Source organism: Choloepus didactylus, chromosome 12 (assembly GCF_015220235.1).
Source record: "Choloepus didactylus isolate mChoDid1 chromosome 12, mChoDid1.pri, whole genome shotgun sequence".
Classification (NCBI taxonomy): Eukaryota; Metazoa; Chordata; class Mammalia; order Pilosa; family Megalonychidae; genus Choloepus; species Choloepus didactylus.
The window spans coordinates 34,927,379-34,949,280 of record NC_051318.1 but is presented as its reverse complement, the minus strand read 5'-3'; the positions used below and the strand labels follow the sequence as shown (position 1 = coordinate 34,949,280).

Below are 21,902 nucleotides of genomic sequence, written 5' to 3'. Positions count from 1 at the left end.
GAAAGCACTGCAATTCAATCAACTCTGACATTTAAAATTGTGTCTAGCTGATTTCATGTAGCAGCTTGAATACCATAAGGGACAACTAGAAACAGGTTTAGTTTTCTCCCAACAGTGCCTTCAAGTATGTTCCATCTTCCTTCCTGACATCTTGGGATTTTTGGTCATTTTCAATTATAAGATCAGTGTCATTCAAAAAAGCTCAGTCCATTTTAAATCTAACAAGTCCAGTGACCCCACCCTCAGCAGCTCAGCCCTGTGCCATGGTTGGAAGACAGGAAGAAGTGTGGAAATGCAGTTAAAGTCTTGTGTGTCTCTTGCTGCTGGAGTCGGGCCACTGTGGCTGTTGTTACAGCATGGAGTGCATTTCTGTATTCCTTTGAGATACCCTCAACCCAGGGAGTGTCCCACTGTCCCTGTTCTGTTGTAAGTGTGCAGCCTCTGGCCTACACAGCTCCTGTTCCTGGAAACACACCCCAGGCCTCTGCTGATGAAGGTATCCTCTCTCTAGGAGGTAGCCCTTTGCGGCACAGTTCCATCAAGGTAGCTTCTACCTGGTGACCCTAGAGAATGACCACTTGGTTCTTAGGTAACATTAGATAACCCTGCCCTGCAAGATGGTGATGCCCACTGATGCCTCTCTGCTTGCCTTGCCCATCTCTGATATCAAGTGGTGCTCCTGAGTGTCCTCATGCCTGGGGTGTGAAGCACCTCTAGACCTTTTTCCATAGTGAAGGGAGGGAGATGCTACAGTACCCTCTACTCCTATGATCTCATTTATTTCCTGAATGTATAGTTTTCTTTTTGTATTGTAAGGCTGACAATTTCATACACCGTGACATCAGAGACTCACAGGGCCCCAGAGGCCTAACCCTGCGCTTGCCAGATATATCCTCCTACCCACCCTGTGGGAAGACGCCCATGCAGCTAACTCTTCTATCACCTGGACCAGCTGCAGCCCACCAGGTCCTCAACCTGATGGGTTTTACTTCCCTGCCAGCCTGCAAAATGATCCAAGCAAGCCAATTACATCTTTCCTGGGGAACCACAGGTCACCTCATCCTCTTGTTACTATGAAGCCTGCCTCCCACGGCCCTTGCTTGATTGCCCTATTCCCGAGTACAACCCTGTGTGGCATGCCATGCACCCTCCTCTGGGGCTGAGTATGTTTGATTAGTAACTTTTTGTCTGATTTCATCTGTCTGGTGTTAGTTGTCATGTGTTTGGCCACCTCATACTATTTAGGGAGGGGATCCCTCTTTTGACAATGGAGTGGATAGGAAGTGATCAAAATACTTTTACATAAACTGGAATTGGGTGATGGAGTCAGAAAATCTTTTAGTAGTTCTGCTGCGATGGGTTAGTTGCTCTCTTAAGAAAGCTTTATTGAGATACTTTGTTTCCTATTGTCCTCAACTTTGAGGCTTTAACCAAAATTCCACAACAGCAAGAAAAAAAATCTCATTTAATGTCCTCTATACATTATCTATAGTATAATAATAAATTTTCATCTGTCAAAAACAAGATTTTATGCTTTTATGCTTCTTTAATTTTTTATTTTAATGTAAATTAGACAACTTTTCTAGTTTGCACTGGGATGGAATATCCCCATGTGTTATATTCCTCTTTTCCCAAGCTCAAGGCATGCAATCCCCCAATTTTTTTCATAGCTCTTGGGTGTTTTAAAATAAAGATCCAATAAAAATTGCATCAAATTGTTTATAAAAATGGATTTTATATTATGGAAATGCCATAGCAAGGTAACAATAAGTCCTAGGACACAGCTAGATTAAATGTTACTCCTTTTAAAGAGTTTTGAGATTTTGGAGAGATACATCAATTGTGACAAAGCAGAGTAGTTGCTTTGCTCCCTCATTATTCTAAGAGGCAATAATAAAATAAAGGAACAGAGATAAAAATAAAGGAAAAAAATGAAGTTGACAGAACACTCAGTTCATCGATAAAGCAGATTTAGAGATTTCATTCTTGTTCATTAGTAAAATGGGTAAAAAAGAAGCTATAAGTACCTCTAGCTTTGATGTAAATGCTTTGAAAAACTATTTTCAAGAAAAATGAATTTTAAAGAGAGAGTCAGATATCATGATCATGATCAATTATGTTACTGATTATTTCCCTCTGGTTTTTCAAAAATGGAAATCCTTCAATGTAGATGGATTTTAAAATTGAAATAGCTTCATGATTTAGGGTTCTCTATAACTGGTAGGAAGATCTCAGTTCCTTCCTTAAAGAAATAAACATTTTTATCAGAACTAGTTTGGTCTTAACTTGATAGAAACCCATCTCCACCCCTTTTTTTAGCCTCACTAATTTTCAAAGTCATTTGAATACAGATACATATCTTTTTTACTGAGGTTATAGTTCACTACAGTGAAGTTCAATATGCCATTTTCTCTCTGATTTACTTCGATTTTGCATTCAGTTGTAATTATCATTTAAAATCATTTTAACCTCCCTAACAGAATTATTCTTAGTTGCATGCCATATTATACTGCCTTAAAACTTTAAACTGATAAATCTAGCATCATTCAGGCTATTTTTCTAATAATAATTGCTTACCAAACACGGGGCACCCAAAATCCAGGCTTTTTCTCTCCAGGTCTTAATTTTAAATTTAAGTTCTTGGACACACTTACATTAATTCTGAATATGCCATTACAGTCTTCCTAAAATTGGAGAAATAAAAGAGGGGAAACTGAGCTCAGAAAAGATAAAAGACAGGACACACTTTTTACATAGAATAACAAAGGTCTTTTAATCACAACATGGATGTGGCCAGCTACCCAGGACAGAGTAACAAGGCTTTGGAGATAGGCAGAGAGAAATTGATGCTGAAAACGTCAGTAAGAAGTTTTTGATTCATTTTTCTGCCTATAGAAAATATAGGCAGTATACTTTCCCTCTTGTTATCTTTAAACCTTGGCTATGCTTTTTACATTTTGAGCCTAAAACTCTCTCATGGGTAAGTGCATATGGTAAATTTTTGACCACCACTTGAATATTTCAGCAGAACTTCAAATGTTTTATCTGTTTAAAATCATCTTTTACCCTAAAACGTGCTTCCTCTTGACTTCTCCATTTCTTTCAGTGGCACCAGCATCTTGCTAGTCATCCAACATCAAAATCTCTAAGTCGCCTTGGACTTTTCCCTATCGCTCAGAGTATATGTATTCATTCTTTCACTTGTTCTATCAGTGTCAACATTACCTCTCACAAAATTATCAATGAAATTTTAAAAAAAAACACTTTTTACCAAAATAATATAAATTCTTTTTCTTGTGTTGTAGTGAAAATGTTCAAAAATTGATTGTGGTAATGAATGCACAACTATGTAATAGTACTGTGTACTGTGAACAGCTGATTGTACACCATAGTTGATTGTACGGTATGTGAATAGATCTCAATAAAATTTAACTTTAAAAAAAGATATTGCAATTACCTTTTCACAGCAATACTTATTCATCTACTACCTTATTTTAAACGGCTGTGCTGCAGTGCACCCTCAGAGGCCCCCCTGACGTATTTGGTCTTATTACCTCTTTGATTTGTCTTTCTAAGCCCACTGGTGCCCACACTGGGTTGGGTAAGGCAGCCTGGCATCCTGGTTAAAAGCCTGAATCATGGGGCCATGCTTCCTGGACTTGAATCCCAGCTTCCCTACTTACCAGCGGTGACCTTGGGCAAGTTACATAACCTTCCATGCCTGTTTTCCTCCTCAGTAGAATGCGGGTAATGATAGTAGCACAGGGACAGGGCTGCACACATTGTAAGTGCCAATAAGTGCCTGTCATTCCTCTGCTCACAAACCTTCAATGGCTTCTTATTTCTCATCAAAGAAATTCCAGACTCCTTAGTCCGGCATTCAAGGTCCCTGAGGACCCTAATCTACATTTTTGGCTTTGTTTTTTCAATTCTTTTCTACATGGGAGGGAAGTGAAATTAACATGTACTTTTAGAGGTTGGGGTAGGTACTTTATATACAAGGAAGCTAATCTGATCTTTATAATATTGCCCTGTGAGAAGGAGATAGATTCAGGCAGATTAAGTAACCAAAGTTATCATATCTACTAAAGTAGAATTCTCAGTGAAGCCCTGACTGCAAAGCCTAAGTTTTGTTCCAGAGACATTTCATCGTATTTTGTTCCTTGTCTCTGTGCCAATGACTCCTCCTTGCACATTTTATATCTTTCTTCTTACTGCTTCCTCTGTTTGGAAGTTCCTTTCCTGTTCATCTCAAATCCTCTCTCTTCCCAAAGCCTTCCTTGTATAGCAGCCCCAGTTGGAAGCAATCTTTCCCACAACTGAAATCAGATTACATATTATTTCTGCTTCTCTCATGCTCTTTTATCTCCTGAAACTGAACTCAGAAAAGATAAAAGACAGGACACACTTATTATATTTGCTTCATATTACATTTGCTTAAAATGAAATACAAGTTCTGACTGGACAGAAAATGTTGCCTAAGCAGAACCAGTGACCTCTTTGTCTATTCCTCATTTCCCCTACCATGGTGCCTTGTACATAATTGATATTTAATACTCTTTGTCAAAAGGTATTCTTAGAGTTTGTTTACCACAACTAAGTACTGGAATCCATACCAACTATGGTGGTCTCAAGACCTGCTGGCCAAGCTGGAATAAAGGGAGCACAGCAAGGCAGTGCTCAGACAAATATCAGGAAAATAACATCTTCCATCTGAAAAATATAGCCCCCACAGCTCGAATTTGATTGCCTTTAAATGAGCTTTATGATCAAATGTTGGTATGTCTAGTTTCTGCTTTTGCCTGGGTTGGTCTCTTCTTTTGGAAAGATGGGCTGAAGCTCTGGGGAGACAGGGTGTCCTCTTCATTCACATGGTGTTCTTGGCCGTGACCTCTTATTATTGGGATTAAAAAAAAAGCCTGTCCTGATGTAAAGACATGGACCACTTCTCATTATGTAATTTTTTTCCAACTATTCTGCTTGATGTTGATGCTCTCTATAATGGCGAATATTCGCAGGCCTTCCTTATGAGTCTTCAACTTCCACAGAGACCTCACTGCTCTAGGAAAGAGGATCATGCACCATGATGTCTGTGTGTTTGTCCACGCCACTGTGGGCTCCTAACCCCATATACGTCATTCCGTCTTTAGCTTGGGCTGGGTATCCGTAGATAACATAAAATCACAAAGCTCTCAGGCTGTTATTAATATACTGAGTCATCCAAGACTCCTAACAGGTTTTGTCTTGAAATGCTGTTATCATCTTTTTGTCCTCTTTTCAGTGTGGATCTAAAATAACCCATCTTTTCTCATAGAAGCTTGTGGACTAATGCTTTAGCTCTTGATTACTTCCTTCATTAGCTAACTTGGTACACAGTGACCTTCATACCATGTTCCTTTTTATGTCTTAGTGTTATTGAAGTTCCTGGAAACTGTGGGGAGGGAAGTTGAAGGAAGTGGCAGCCTACATGGTGATCTGTGAAATAACATAATGTCTGCCCAAACTAATGATGTCTCTCCCAGGTTGCCACTTCCAGAAGTCCCCACTAATAATGTAACTGATAATATATTTTGACTGGACAAAGATGTTAGGCTATCTGTACTTTATAAGTATTAGAGAACTCATACATTTATAACGAGAAGCTTGAAAATTCCTACATTGCATATTTGCTGGAAATATGCAATGTTGTAGATCGGTTCTATCAGCACTTTTAGACATGTATTTTAATGGATCTGAGGCATTTTACCTGGATGGAAAAGAAGAGCTTTTAGCTAGTTTACACATCAGCAGAGCTTGGTTTACTTCATTAATCTATTTGTAATACAGGGCAGAATCCTAAGGAAATGGCAGTGGATGGTGTGGCAGAGATTAGCTAATTATTAACCAAACCATGTCCCTTTTTCCCCAGAGCATACCACTAAACATCATGTCCCAGTCTCCCTTCCAATATGGCAAGACCATGCTCTATCCAGTGGAATAGAGGTAGAAGTGATGTGTGGCACTTCTAGGCTTATCCTGTTGCCCTTTCAGATAAGGATGGTTCTCTATTCTTATCTGCCAGCTGCATGGAGAAGACTTTGAGGACATAGACAGAAGGAACCTGACTCTGGGTGGCCTACTGGAAGAGGGTTGTCCAACCTATCCAAGGTGTAATATATAAATGTTATGTTAAAGCTCTGAAATATTGGGATTGTTACAGCAGCTAGCCCCCTCCTACTAATACTGATTGAAAAAAATATGTAGAAAAGCAGCAGCAAAAGTGTTCAAGATTGGGCCTCTGCTAAAGTCCTTGTTAGTTATTATAATGGGGAAGATTCAGGGCAGCTGGGAGCCAATGCTGTTTCCTAAAACAGAGAATGCTGAAAGTAGAGAAATAATAAAAAACTGGGAAAGGTGGTGTGAAATGTAAACTTTGCCTCTTGCATATTTTTCATGGGGCTGTTCGTTGATATGAGTCTTATGCGATACGAGAATCAGGATTAAGTTAGGAAATATGTAAAGGGAAGGCTTCTGAGGCTCAGTAACAAACATCTGGAATCTCAACTGACTGATGCTAAAGATGTCAACAATGGATTGACATTGGAATAAGAAGGAAGTGTAAAAGTTTTGAGATGTGCTTTTTTTAAGAAAATATTTTTTAAATTAGAGAAGGTGTAGGTTTAGAGAAAAGTCATGTAAAAAATATAATGTTCCCATATGACCACCTATTGTTGACACTTTGCATTAGTGTGGCACCTTTGTTACAATTGATGAAGAATATTAAAATATTACTATAGTCCATAGTTTACATTGTGTATTTTTCCTATATACCATTCTATTATTAACACCTTGTAATGGCATTTGTTACAATTCATGAAACAACATTCTTATACTTATACCATTAACTATAGTTCATCACCCACTGTTTTATTCAGTCCCATGATTATCTTCTAACTTTCCTTCTAGTAACATACATGACCCACAACTTCTCTTTCCTCTTCCCACATTCATAAACATAACTCAGTGCTGTTAGTTATACTTACAATAATGTGCTATCATCATCACTATCCACTTCCAAACATTTGCAATCAATCTAAATAGAAATTCTGTACAGATTAAGCGTCAGCTCCACATTCTCTACTCTCATTCTATCCCCTGGTAAACTGTATTCTAGATTCTAATTCCATGAGTTTGCTTATTATAATTAGTTCATATTAGCAAGATCATACAATATTTGTCCTTTTGTGTCTGGCTTATTTCACTCAACATAGTGTCCTCAAGGTTCATCCATGTCGGTGCATGTTTCAGGACTTCATTCCTTCTTATGAGTGAGTAACAGTCCATCGTATATAAATACCTCATTTTGTTTATCCATTCTTTGGTTGATAGACACTTGGTTTGTTTCCATCTTTTGGCAATTGTGAATAAAGTTGCTATGAACATTGGTGTGCAAATGTCTGTTTGAGTCCCTGCTTTCAGTTTTACTGGGTATATACCTAGTAGTAGCATTGCTGGATCATATGGCAGTTCTATACTTAGCTTCCTGAGAAACCACCAAATAGTCTTCTACAGCGGCTGCTCCATTTATATTCCCACCAGCAATGAATGAATGTTCCTATTTCTCCACATTCTCTTCAACCCTTGTAGTTTCTGTTAGTTTTTTTTTTAATAGTGGCCATTCTAGTAGGTGTGAAATGATATCTCATTGTGGTTTTGATTTTCATTTCCCAATAGCTAGTGATGTTGACCATCTTTTCATGTGCTTTTTAGCCATTTGTATTTCATCTTTGGAAGAATGTCTATTCAAGACTTTTCCCCATTTTTTAATTGGGTTGTGTGTCTTTTTATTGTTAGGTTGTAGGATTTTTAAAATATATTCTGGATATTAATCCTTATCGGATACGTGGTTTCCAAATATTTTCTCCCATGAGTAGGTTGCCTCTTAACTTTCTTGACAAAATTCTTTGAAACACAAAAGTTTTTAATTTTGATGAGGTCCCATTTATCTAATATATTTCTTCTTTCATTGCTTGTGCTTTGGGTGTAAAGTCTAAGAAACCATTGCCTAACACAAGGTCTTGAAGATGCTTCCCTACATTTTCTTCTAGGAGATTTATAGTCCTGGTTTCGTATATTTAGGTTGTTGACCATTTTGAGATAATTTTTGTATAAGGTGTGAGATACAAAATATATGTAGCTTAGTTTCATTCTTTTGCATATGAATATCCAGTCCTCCCAGCACCTTTTGTTGAAGAAACCCTTTTAGTTACACTTACTGATAATCTTCATTTCTACACTCTACTAAAAGCCTCTCTCCTGTCTTTTCCTTTTAACCTGTTGAATTCCCTGTAGTATTTCTTGTAGGCCAGGTCTCTGGTTGATTAACTCTCAGTTTCTGTTTATCTGTGAATATTTTAAACTCTCCCTCATTTTTTAAGGACTGTTTTGATGGATAAAGAATTCTTGGCCAGCAGTTTTTCTCTTTCAGTATATTAAGTATATCAAACCACTGCATTCTCGCCTCTATAGTTTCTGACGATAAACTGGCACTTGGCCTTACAGTAGGTCCCTTGTATGTGACAGATCTCTTTGCACTTGCAGAGTTCAGGATTCTCTCTTTATCTTTGGTATTTGACATTCTGATTAGTAGGTGTCTATTAGGATTTATTCTGTTTGGAGTATGTTGTACTTCTTGGACATGTATATTTAAGTCTTTCATAAGAGTTGGGAAAGTTTTGACCATTATTTCCTCAAATATTCTTTCTGCCCCTTTTCTCTTCTAGTCTCCTTTCAGGTCATCCATGATGCATATGTTTATGTATTGTGGAGAGCCGTCTCCCGGGACGGGCATAGTGCATGCGCTGTAAACCTGCTCCAAAGTCCCCCCGCCCATCGAGTGGTGCCAAGATGGCGCCCACATCCTGCTTCCGGCTTCTGATGTATGTAACCACCCGCTGTATTCACCAATCATGCTTGTGTGCGTGGCGTTAGCCCATTGGATACACGCAAGGTTTATAAGAAAGTTCCCGGGCAGAGCTCGGGGAGACAGCCCACAAGGAGCCGTACCTGACGGCCGCATCGAGGTTGTTCTCCCCCGAGGCGCCTCGTCCCGGGTGGAACCTGTAAAGATGATGATTGCCTAGTTCCAATAAAAGTTTATCTGCTTCACCACTGTGGGTCCCGAGTGATCACAAGTGCTCCGGGTAAGATACTGTCCGTGCCCTCTCTCCCCCTGTCTCTCTGTTCCCCATCGCCGGCCCAGGCGGGGCGGCGGAGAAGCGCCGGACAAGTGGTGGCCCGTACGGGGAACTTCGAACCCGCAACCTCATTTGCGTTCCCCTCGCCCCGACGGAGACGTGCTCCCGGGATCCGTGGTTTGACCTCCGCGACTGATCACCGCGAGAAGGAACCAGGACGTCAACCAGTGTGGGTTCCGGAAAGACTGGTGGGAACCGTGGCATCACCTGGGGAGGCCGGGGAGCAGCTGTCAGAAACGCCAACGAATATACGGCCTGGGCCATTGGACCAAGCCTCCGGCCTTCAGGGACTTGAGAACATTAGGAAATTGAAGCCTGTTAGTTTCGACCTTTCCACACTGGGCGAGACTGTAAAAAATCTGTGGGACCAAGTCACCTCTTGGTTCTCTTGGCCCAATTTGACTAATTGGATTCTCTTGATGGTGGGACCATTGGTGGGATTAGTCATTGTTAAATCTTTGCTAGAACGCCTGTTTCAAGCGCGGCAGTACCGTGTTACCATTATGATGGCTATGTCCTCCACCTTTGATACCCCCAACAGCGACCATTCTGATGGCCATACCCCATCCTGGCCGCCTCGGGCGGGGCACTCGGGAGCGAGGTTTGTAGCTAAGCGCGCAGCTGTGTCCCGGGTATAACGGGCGACGCCAGCAGTCATAATTTTTGTCTCAGGTAGATCCCTAAGGCAGAGTCATAGTTGTGGCCAGACTTGACTCTAGCCAATGCATAGGGACGCCTAGTGACGCCTCCGACTCTGGTTAATGCTATCCCTGCCCCCGCCTTTGTCCCCCAGTTGCAAGGCAAAGCACTGCAGGGAGAGTCATGTTGTTTCCAGCTCACGGACTCTCCTGTCTCCATATGAGGTGAGCATTCTGGTCGGTGCTAGAGGCTCCGCCGCTAAATGGCTGAGACCTAGTCCAGACTCCCCAAAGCACCGGAACAAATTGTGAGCCATCTGGGTTCACGGGAGCACACTCATCACTGGGGACACTGGGTCGATATAAATAATAAAGGGGGAGATGTGGAGAGCCGTCTCCCGGGACGGGCATAGCGCATGCGCTGTAAACCTGCTCCAAAGTCCCCCCGCCCATCGAGTGGTGCCAAGATGGCGCCCACATCCTGCTTCCGGCTTCTGATGTATGTAACCACCCGCTGTATTCACCAATCATGCTTGTGTGCGTGGCGTTAGCCCATTGGATACACGCAAGGTTTATAAGAAAGTTCCCGGGCAGAGCTCGGGGAGACAGCCCACAAGGAGCCGTACCTGACGGCCGCATCGAGGTTGTTCTCCCCCGAGGTGTCTCGCCCCGGGTGGAACCTGTAAAGATGATGATTGCCTAGTCCCATTAAAAGTTTATCTGCTTTACCACCGCGAGTCCTGAGTGATCACAAGTGCGTCGGGTAAGACATTGTCCGCACCCTCTCTCCCCTTATCTCTCTGGTCCCCATCGCCGGCCGACCGAGGACTCGAGGCGGGGCGGGGCGGCGCCGGACAATGTATTTCATTCTGTCATTCAAATCCTTGAGAACTTGCTCAAATTTTTCCATTTTTTCTCTATCTGTTCTTCTGTCTGTAAGGTTTCCATTGTCCTGCCTTCAAGTTCACTGATTCTTTCTTCTATCTGTTCAAATCTGCTGTTCTATGCCTCCAGTATATTTTTAACCTCTTCTATTGTGCCTTTCATTTCCATAATTTCTATGTTGCCTTTTTAAATTAAATTCAGTTTTATTGAGATATATTCACATATCATACAATCATCTATGGTGTACCTTCAACTGTTCATAGAACCAACATATAGTTATGGATTCATCACCCCAATCTATTTTTGAGCATTTTCCTTACACCTGAAAGAAAAAGAATAAGAAATAGAAGTAAAAAAGAACACCCAAATCATCCCCTCATCCCACCCTATTTTTCATTTAGTTTTTGTCCCTATTTTTCTACTCATCCATCCATACACTGGATAAAGGAAGTGCAATCCACAAGGCTTTCACAATCACACTGTCACCCCTTGTAATCTACATTGTTATACAATGGCCTTCAAGAGTCAAGGCTACTGTGTTACAGTTTGATAGTTTCAGGTATTTACTTCTAGTTATTCCAATACATTAAAACCTAACAAGGGTAAACCATATAGTGCATAAGAGTGTCCTCCAGAGTGACCTCTCAACTCCATTTGGAATCTCTCAGCCACTGAAACTTTATTTTTCATTTCACATCCTTCTTTTGGTCAAGAAGATGTCCTTAATCCTATAATGCTGGGTCCAGATTCATCCCCGGGAGTCATATCCTGCATTGCCAGGGAGATTTACACCCTTAGGAGTCAGGTCCTACATAGGGGGAGGGTAGTGAGTTCACCTGCTGAGCTGGCTTAGCTAGAAAGAGATGGCCATATCTGAGTAACAAAGAGGTACTCAGGGGGAGACTCTTAGGCACAATTATAAGCAGGTTTAGTCTCTCCTTTGCAGTATATGTTACCTTTTATACTTTCAAATTCTTCTTTATGCTTACCCAGTGCCTTCTTAATATCCTTTATCTCTTTAACCATATTTTCCTTCATCTCCTTGAATTGATTTAGGAGATTTGTTTGAACATCTCTGATTAGTTGTTCCAAAATTCCATGTTTCCTCTGAAGTTTTAATTTGTTCCTTTGACTGGGCCATTTCTTAGTATGGCTTGTAATTTTGTGTTGATATCTAGCCATCTGTTTATCTTGATGATTTTACTATGAAGGTTAATTTCTCCCTCCTGCCTAGGGTTTTATTCTTGATAGACTTTGTGTAAAGGCTCCTCTTTGACACTTGGTTGAACATATTCTAGACTTTTAGAATAACTCATGTTTAACTGATCAGATCTGTTCAGCTCTTCTTCATATGATTCTTGCCTTGGATATGTGGTACAATTTTTAAGATTGTACTGTTTGTGAAATTGTTTCACCCCCAGGAGAAAGCTTCCTTTCCTCCTCTCCTCCTCTGGGAATCTTGATCTGTTCGGTTTGTTTTTGTTTTGCCTCTATAGTTTTTGTTTTTGCTTTTTGTTTTTGTTTTTCTTTTTAACACTACTTTTATTGTCTCTACCTGCTTTTTTGCCTGGAGTGCAAATTCTGGGAGGCAGCCCAGAGAGGACCTTCCCAAGTCAGTACTTCCCAGCCCAAACTGGGCCAGTGACCCATGAGGGGGGTGCAGAGCAGCTTCAAAGAGCCCTGGGGAGAGAGTCAGGAAAAATGCCAAAAGCATTTTGATGGTCCCCAAAGCTAAGCTTTCCTGGCCTGCTCAGGAGATGGCAATCTTCAGCAAATTGTTCCCCATAGCCCTAAGGAGACCCTGTGTCTTTGAAACTCCACGACATCTGCCCTGGTCAGGGGTGGGCTTGAAACAATGTCTCTGGCTGTCTTTGCCTGGGGCTGGCTGAAACAGTACCTCAGAGCTATCTGAATCCAGGGATCTTAATTTGCTAACCCAAAGCCATGATCAGTGCTCAGTCGTGCCCCACCCTCCATCCCAATTCTTGGGTAAGAATATTTTTATATCCCTATCTGTCTGCAACACCTAGCCAGGAACTGGAGCCTGAAGAGGCTTGCCTTCATAGTGGGGGATGTGTGCCTGCAGCTGCCATGGAGAGAGCTACTCACAGTTCTTTACAGTCGTTTCTAAGCCTCTTCCTCCTGCTCTTCCCTGAATACCATACAGTGCTCCTCTGGTTCCTGAAGCCTCAGAACAGTAGTTTCAGACAGTTCCTGCCTGTTTACTAGCTGTTTTGGAAGAGGAGTGAGTCCCGGAGCACCTACTCTGCCATCTTCCCCAGAAGTTTCTCCTGAGATGTGCTTTTTTTTTTTAACTGAGATTGTTCACAAACCAAGCAATTATCCAAAGATCCAAAGTGTACAATCAATTGCCCATGGTACCATCATACAGCTGTGCATCCATCACCACAGTTAATTTTTTTCCAATTTTTAGAACATTTTAATTACTCCAGAAAAGAAAAAAAGAGGAAAAAAAAGGAACCTCAAATCCTCCCATACCCCTAACCACCCCCCATTATTGATTCATAGAATTGGTATAGTGTATTTGTTACTGTTGATGAAAGAATGTTAAAATAATACCAACTGTATTATATAGTTTGCAATAGGTATGTATTTTTTCCTATATGCCCCTCTACTATTAACTTCTAGTTATAGTGTCATACATTTGCTCTAGTTCATGGGAGAGATTTCTAATATTTGTACAGTGAATCACAGACGTCGTCCACCACAAGATTCACTATTTTATACATTCCCATCTTTTAACCTCCAACTTTCCTTCTGGTGACATATTTGACTCTGAGCTTACCCTTTCCACCACATTCACAGACCATTCAGCACTGTTAGTTATTCTCACAACATGCTACCATCACCTCGGTCCATTTCCAAACGTTTAAGTTCACCCTAGTTGAACATTCTGCTCATAATAAGCAATCGCTCCCCATTCTTTAGCCTTGTTCTATATCCTGGAAACTTATATTTCATGTCTATGAATTTACATATTATAACTAGTTCATATCAGTGAGACCCTGCAATATTTGTCCTTATGTGTGTCTTATTTCACTCAATATAGTGCCCTCAAGGTTTCTTCATCAACCCATTTTTTTAAGATGAGGCTGAGGCTTTCTCCACTGAGCCGAAAAAGGGGCAGAAAGACCCTCTTCAGGGCCAGTCTGCAGTCACCCTCAGTTTCACCTGTTGGCCAGAGATAGCACCTGGTGTTCTGGGCTTCCCCTCCCTCCCAGAGAAGTCCTCCAGCTCTCTAAGGTCAGTTGTCACCAAAAGCCTCTGTCTGCTTGTTGAGGACTTGTAGTTTGTATTGAGCAGTCAACTTTGTTAATTGAAACCTCAGTTGGAGCTGGGCTGAGGTATATTTGCTTATTCAGAGAGTGCTGCTCTCTAGCACCACAAGGCTTTGCAGTTTGGGCTGTGGTGAGGGAGGGTCTCTTGGCTCGGGTCCGCAGTTTTTACTTACAGATTTTATGCTGTGATCTGGGCATTTCTCCCAATTCAGGTTGGTGTGTGATGAGTGGATGGTCACATTCGTCCCCCCGCAGTTATTCCAGGTTATTTACTAGTTGTTCCTGGTTGTTTATTAGTTGTTTCAGGGGGACTAACTAGCTTCCACTCCTCTTTATGCCACCATCTTCTGCCCCTGAAATGTGCTTTTAATCTTATAAACTTTTACTATCCAGAAGAAACATATTATATGCTTTAAACAAAAGGGATTTGTGGGAAGGTAATTCCTAGAGTTTTGTCAAGGGGTCCTTGAAGAAGTGTCAGCAGCTGATGACACCACCTGTTTTGAAAGGGAGGGTAAACGACCTGAAATTTTATTCCAAAAGGCAGAGAGGAGCACTTACCCTTCTAATAATGTTGGGATCGTTGCACTTTGCCAATTTTCCAGCAAAAAGCTGAACTCCAAAGCTTGCAAAAACAAGCATTAATGTCAGCAAAAGAATAGAGACCTGAAATAAATTGATGACACATTAAATCTCTTGGTGAAAACTGAGCAGCAAGTTCAGGTTGAACAGTGATATAGATAGGGCTTTTTGTAGGTCATGTTGTATGAAATGCATGGTCTTTTGATAATATCTTTTAAACTTCTCCACCATAGGTCATTCAATTTACTGGCATGTAAAAAGAAGGAAACTAGCAACTGGTTTTGAATTTTTAAAATAAAAACTTATGGCTTTCATGTAAGAAAATGGGCTAAGGTATTTTAGATACGACTCAGACTTTTCTGATTTTAAAGTCAACACTTTATTTTATTTAATGGAATGAAAGAAAAATTTAAAAATATATTTTTCTTGTTTTTTCAAAATGGATTAAGATCTCTATTGGTAGAGCATAAATTAGACATAGCACTGTTCTGCTTTCTTGTGAGCATAAGTGTGCATATAAGAATGTGCTGTGCACAGAGGTTGCAAGATAATTGTCCTGAAAAGAAAACCTGTTAATTTCCTCATGCTCCCTCTGCTGGCTGACTGGTTTGGTCACAGTATAGCAAAATGGCAAAGGGTAAAATACTGAACAAACCATTTAACTGTACAGGTTGAATAATCTAAACCTTTAAACTATACTGGTTGAATAATCAAATATATCTTAAATATATTAAAATTAGACAGAAATATCATCAGGAGAAAGACACAAATAGATTCTCTTCTAAAATCTGTCAGTAGTCAAAAGATTCACACACATGAACTGTCGTGTGATATTCCTTTTCACTTCAATTCCAGCTGTAGGAAAAGCCACCATTTTATGGCTTTCACTCAGAGAAAATGTGGAATCTTAAACACAACTTTAAAAAAATATTAGCAACCTAATATTCACATCACAACCTGTCTCCGAGATAATTTAGAGTAAACTCACAGCCATTCTCTTACCATAGGTGTGTTTCTGGAGAGCAAGATATAAAGCAAGTTTATATAAATTAATTCAAGTTCTTCATTCACAAAGGAGAACTCATTAATAATAAAAAGAACCCTCTGATCACTCCTTTGTAAGGCCAAGATCCTTCTGCAACAGATTTTGAGCATCAACTGCTTATTCTTGTTATCGGCAGTCCTCTTCCTAGAAGACCCTTTTACAAACATTGTTTTCCCCTTCAATCACATTTGTAAATATTAATTAATGTATATTTGGTTTACTTACAATAGGGTATACCTGCATGTCACATTTTTAAATGGTTTTGTGTTAACACTCCAAAGATCTAGAGCCAAATTCTGTGCAGTATGCTTTAGGGGACACACAGAATGAGATTATGTGCCCAAATACATTAATTCCTAATCACTTTTGTGAGGGAGATGGTATTAAATCTTCTAAGTTTTAATCTCCAGAAGGGGAAACTAAAACCCAGAGTAGAAATTAGGGTCAAGAGTTAAGAGTCAAAGAGTCTGCAGATACTATCTCTTTGGATTCTCATTTCATTGCTTTCCAGAGTGCTGCTCTTTAGTTTACCAAACATTCATTGCATTAAATACGCTGATAAAACAGAATCTATGAGTAAAAGTTTTGAATGCTTGTTGGGTCTTGCTAGTGCCTTTAAAAACTTCTGGTAAGAAACGAATTGTAGACTTACCTACGAGCAAGATTTGTTTTATCTCCTCATTAGCTACATTACAAAGTTGGGCCGAGGTGAACTGGAAACAAAGGTAACTGGAAACATACCAAAAAAATTTCCTTGAAGCCACTGAAAAGTTCTCGAACAACTTTCCTCATCTGGGGCACCAGTTTGAATATCCGCAGAGGTCTAAGGCACCGAAGAACCATTAGGAGTTGAGCGCCTGACTCAGCAGGCACATTTTGAGGCATCCAACAAAGAAATATCAGGCTCACCTTGAGAGAAAACATAATCTCTGGAATTTATACAATTTACCTTCCACTATTACATTTTTTTTGAGAATGAACTGGACATAACTTTTCATTTAGCAGACATTTGCATGCTATTTAAGACAAATACTTCCTGGTTATATATATATAGTCTCTTAACTTTAAACAGTGCATCCAGTCTGGAGCTTTTAGAGTCCCCAAAGGAAAGTGGTCAGATTTATGCAAAGAATGAAAATGGAATTGCCCACACAATGTCTGTCTGGCCATCAATGCCTTCTGCTCATTCTTTTAATTTACTACGTTGGAGGCTCAGCTGACGTCAACAGGATTGAAGTTCCTTTTAGCAAGGATGTTAAATATCCTACTTGAACTGATTCTCACTATTTAATAAAATAATGACCTGCAACCTGCTACATGTTAATGATCACAGATTTCTTTTTTGTGCCCGATAACACATAGATTTTGTGCCTTTTTTGGCACAAAAAAATGAAACTTCTTTGAGCTCCTTCCTATGATTTCCCAATTTAGGGTGACTTAATGGTTGAATGGTCACCTGTGATAGCCAGGCACTTTGTGCACTGGAATTGGTAAAGAAGGCCTACCACACTCACTTTAGTTTGCTTTTAACAACACGGACTTGTCACTCAATTTTATGATATAGACTTGTTTTTGTTTTTTTTAGAATGAGTCACAAAATTGTTGGATGCCAACTAGATTTACCATCTTAGAATGTACATAATTTTATACATAAAATTATGGTTTAGGTACTATCCATAGATATTTGCAATTCCTTTTCTTTTCTTTTTTTTTTTTTTTTTTCGCCCCTGTTTTTTTACTCATCCATCCATACACTGGACAAAGGGGAGTGTGGTCCATATGCCTTTCCCAATCACATTGTCACCCCTCATAAGCTACATTTTTATACAACCATCTTCAAGATTCAAGGGTTCTGGGTTGTAGTTTGATAGTTTCAAGTATTTACTGCTATCTATTCCAATTCATTAGAAACTAAAAAGGGTTGTCTATATTGTGCATAAGAGTGCCCACCAGAGTGACCTCTCGGCTCCTTTTGGAATCTCTCTGCCACTGAAGCTTATTTCATTTCCTTTCACATCCCCCTTTTGGTCAAGAAGATGTTCTCTGTCCCACATTTCAGAGTCTAGATTCCTCCCTAGGAGTCATATTCCACGTTGCCAGGGAGATTCATTCCCCTGAATGTCAGATCCCATGTAGGGGGGAGGGCAATGATTTCACCTGCCAAGTTAGCTTAGCTAGAGAGAGAGGGCCACATCCGAGCAACAAGGAGGCACTTAGGAGGAGACTCTCAGGTACAATTATAGGCAGGCCTAGACTTTCCTTGCAATGCCTTTTCTTTATATTTTACATGTTGTGCCAGTTTGAGACTATTATGGACCCCAAAAGAGCCATGATGTTTTAATCCAATCTTGTTGGCTGAAATCTTTTGATTGAGCCACATCCATGGAGATGTGACTCACCCAACTGTGGGTGAGAGCTTTGATTAAATTATTTCCATGGAGACATTACCATACCCATTCAGGGCGAGTCCTGATTATATTACTGGAGTCCTTTAAGAAGGCTCACATAGAGAAGAAGCTCAGAGAAGCCGAGAGAGACATTTTGGAGAGAAGCTGAGAGCCCACAGGGACCCAGATGCTTGGAGATGCTGAAAGATGCAGAAAGAAGAGAAATTGGAGATGCTTAGCTAAGACATGAAGCCCAGAGTTCGCCCTGGATAAGAGAGAACCCCTAGACACTTAGATGCACAGGAGCTGAAGAAGCTAAGAGAGCCAGAAGCCCAGAGACATTTTGGAGAAAGCCATTTTGAAACCAGAACCTGGGAGCAAAGGACCAGCAGACACAAGCCACATGCCTCCCCAGCTGACAGAGGTGTTCTGGGTGCAATTGGCCTTTCTTCAGTGAAGGTATCCTCTTGTTGATGCCTTAGTTTGGACACTTTTATGGCCTTAGGACTGTAAATTTTTAACTTAATAATTCCCCTTTATAAAAGCCAATCAACTCCTGGTATTTTGCATAATGGCAGCCTTAGCAAACCAGAACACATGTATAACCCAACCCCCCCTTTTTTCTTCATAAAAGCGAACTACTATTCTTAAGAATTCACTTATGATATCTAAACCTCCATGACTCAAATGTTCTCACTCTCATACAAAACCAAACCACTATATTTTACATTTATGAAATAACCAAAGACTTACAAGATATATAAATATGTCCATTACGCCACCAAAATCCCTGATGACAGCAGTTGGAGTGAAAAATAAGCCATCTGCCATAATCTTCAGGTTAAGCTCAATGCTCATGAATATCACAAACACATACTCAGCAATCTGAAAACAGGCAAAAGATCAGTTTGGTCATGATGAATGGAAAAATTGTGGGCCAGTGTATTTCCTGTTAGCTGTGAGCTGAGATTCAGCAGCAGTACCTGCAAAGTAGCTGTGTGCATGACTCTTCGAAAGGGTGATTCAAACATCATGGAAATGCAGGAGCAGATGGTCACAATAATCATGACCCAGTCCAGGTAAGTGACCAATCCCAGCAAATCACTGCCAAAGACCAAATCAAAGAATCAAAAATGCTCTAGGAAAGGCTGCTAGGAGTCACTGACAATAGCTTCTGTGACTCTACCGACATGGCTAGTATTTTTTTTAAGCCCCCAACCATCTATTTCATTGCACCATGTAGCAAGAAAATAAAGAGAGTTTTATGAAGCATAAAATAGTACATGAAAACTTTAAACATGCATGAAAAACTGAGTTTGTAATGCTTACTAAAGTTGATGGTACTTTGTATTTTTCACAGCTCCTGTGACAGGATCCGTTTTAGATCTGTAAGATAGAAAAAACATAAAATTCTGCAACACAGCAAGCTTGTTATAACTTGGAAGCATAGTATTTACAAATGTCACATGTGCCTAAAATCTCCTTTATACCCTCTATAAAAACTGTATACAGTATACTGTATGTGATTTGGAAGACAGAGAACATTAGATGAAAGAAAAGTCAAAAGAATTTGCAGTTGATGATTATAAAAGTGAAGTTTTACATCCTCAGAATACTTAACTTTAAAATCTGTGACTCCATTCATTAATTTCTGTCATGGATATTCCAAAATTAATTTTTGACATTCATTTAAAAATGCTCATCTAAAATCTTTACCTTATTAGCTCAAGGATATTTCTCTTAATTATTTAATTAAACATTCCATATTCTTCACCCTGTTATTTAACTGCAATCTTGTGGAATAATTTACATAGAATTTCTTAGGATGGGGATTCATAACTTTTACTTTAAAGAAGTCTATGGCAGTCTCCAGTGAAGCCTCTGACAGTCTGTGTGAGGCTGCTCTCAATGACAAGTCTTTCTCAGTTGTATTCAACATAAGCTGTCCCCATTGCTGGAAAAGGAGAACTACACCTCACTAAATGAAGTGAAGAAATAGCAATTATATGTTAACACGAAGGCAGCCAAAAGGATGATTCAAGATGAAAACCCACTTCAGGAACTGATCAAATCAACTTTCAAACTGCAAGCTTCTTCCTTTACTTTGTGAAAATGCAGGGAACTTTTGAATGATTATTACCCAGGTGCCTTAGACTTGTGAACGCCTGTCCAGAAGGGCTGAAAGAACAATAGCCTGCCACAAGGAGAGAGCCAGGTACTAGCTGGTGTACAAAGCCCTTAACCTCTAAGGACCAAAATGTCATCTTCTGTTGAAGAAGGGGATCTATGAATGATCTCAAATGATCCCAGAGATCTCTTCCAGCCCTGATATGTTATGATAGTGATTATCACCAAAAGAGATCAATTTGCTTAATTGTTGGCACCAGGGGAGGCCCAACTAAGTAATGGAAGCTTGTCAGGCTTCCTCCTGGACTCTTAATGTCTTCAGAGCATTTACATAAAGTATACCTGACAAAACTTCCACTTCATCTCCTCTGCCTCCTCAACTTGGCTTATAGGTACAGGGGCCACAGATACAGGGTCCTCGTGGTTTACCATGCTGCTAGCTCTCATCATTTATTCCTTGTTGAGAAGAATAGAGACAGTAGCCAGTGGATTCTTTTCCCATAATATCTGGTAATGAAAGCACTAGCCAACTTTTTTCTGTTTTATATTATTCTAGAATAAACCAACAGGGGTATTTTGACTGCAAAGAAACTATAAGCCAAAAAGACAACATTGGGCATGACCTTTACCAAGTCATTTAGCCTCCTTTTCTTTTGGTATTTCCAATATAAAATATGGAGTTAATAACAATGATATAAATGTGTTGGGCAACTGTTAAAATGGACAAATAAAAATGGCTAAGTGCTTTAGAAGGGAAAGATTAACATAAACATTAACTGGCAGCAACCTTTTGTTTTCCACCTGTTCAGCCACTCTGCAAAGAGGAGCAGCATGATTAATTAGCCCACAGTTTATTTTGTGACCCCCATTAGGATTACATGTTCCTTCTTCTTCTTATGACAACCCCCCTGCTGTTTGTGTGACTCCAGCTAAACACCTGGCTGAAATTAAGTGTACTTACACGTTGAAGCGTGCTCGGACCACTACCCGGCAAAAGTTTCTGAACCTGTGCTCACGTCCAACTATGAAAAGTGGCTTATCAAAGTACGGATGGTTCTCTCTCAGTTCCTCTTCTTGCACCTTCCTTGAGGGGGGAATTGATGGGAGAGTAAGGCTGAGGGAAAGTTGGCCATTCCGAGAGCCACAGAACATTGCAACCCCCTGTACCTTTTCATTTCTGCTTGTTCCTTTTTTTCCTGGATCATCTTTATTTCACTGTCTTCTCTCTGTGCATTTCTATATCTCACTGTATTGGAGTGCTGGAAATAAATTTAAAAGGGGAACATATTAAAATGGGAGATGTTTTTTGAATACAAAATAAAATTATTTATAAAATTTAAAATCAATATGTTTATGTAAAGCTTAGTGGCCACAGTCATCTTAGCAAGGATATTTTTTTCCTCTAATAAATAATTCATTCGGCACATATTTATCGAGAACCTATTAGGTACCAGCCACTCTTCTAGTGCTGGGATACCACACGGGGGAAAAAGTTGTAAAAATCCCTGTTCTCATGGGATTAATGTTTTAGTTGGGGCTGGGGGGTGGGGAGATAAAAATGAAGAAAATAGGTAAGTATGTGAGAAGATGCTTATTGCTCTTTTATTTATCTACATGGAAAATAAAAAAAGTCTTTGAAGAAGTAAGCCTCTGGAATTATTCAGATAGGGCTTTTGGTTAGCATATATTTAAACAAATATTTT

General features: G+C 40.0%; 1 protein-coding gene across 3 annotated transcripts in view; it reads right to left on the bottom strand.

Moving 5' to 3' along the window:
* NALCN (sodium leak channel, non-selective) overlaps positions 1–21,902 on the bottom strand; it is a 373,030-nt gene that overhangs the window by 30,957 nt on the left and 320,171 nt on the right. For all 3 annotated transcript variants that reach the window (XM_037800332.1, XM_037800333.1, XM_037800334.1), the window contains 8 exons: positions 21,367–21,458; positions 21,161–21,283; positions 19,402–19,458; positions 19,056–19,176; positions 18,826–18,957; positions 16,427–16,594; positions 14,620–14,724; positions 2,578–2,684 (listed from right to left, as the gene is read on the bottom strand). In XM_037800332.1, coding sequence (XP_037656260.1) covers positions 2,578–2,684; positions 14,620–14,724; positions 16,427–16,594; positions 18,826–18,957; positions 19,056–19,176; positions 19,402–19,458; positions 21,161–21,283; positions 21,367–21,458 — 905 coding nt within the window. The remainder of the gene's footprint in view (positions 1–2,577; positions 2,685–14,619; positions 14,725–16,426; positions 16,595–18,825; positions 18,958–19,055; positions 19,177–19,401; positions 19,459–21,160; positions 21,284–21,366; positions 21,459–21,902) is intronic.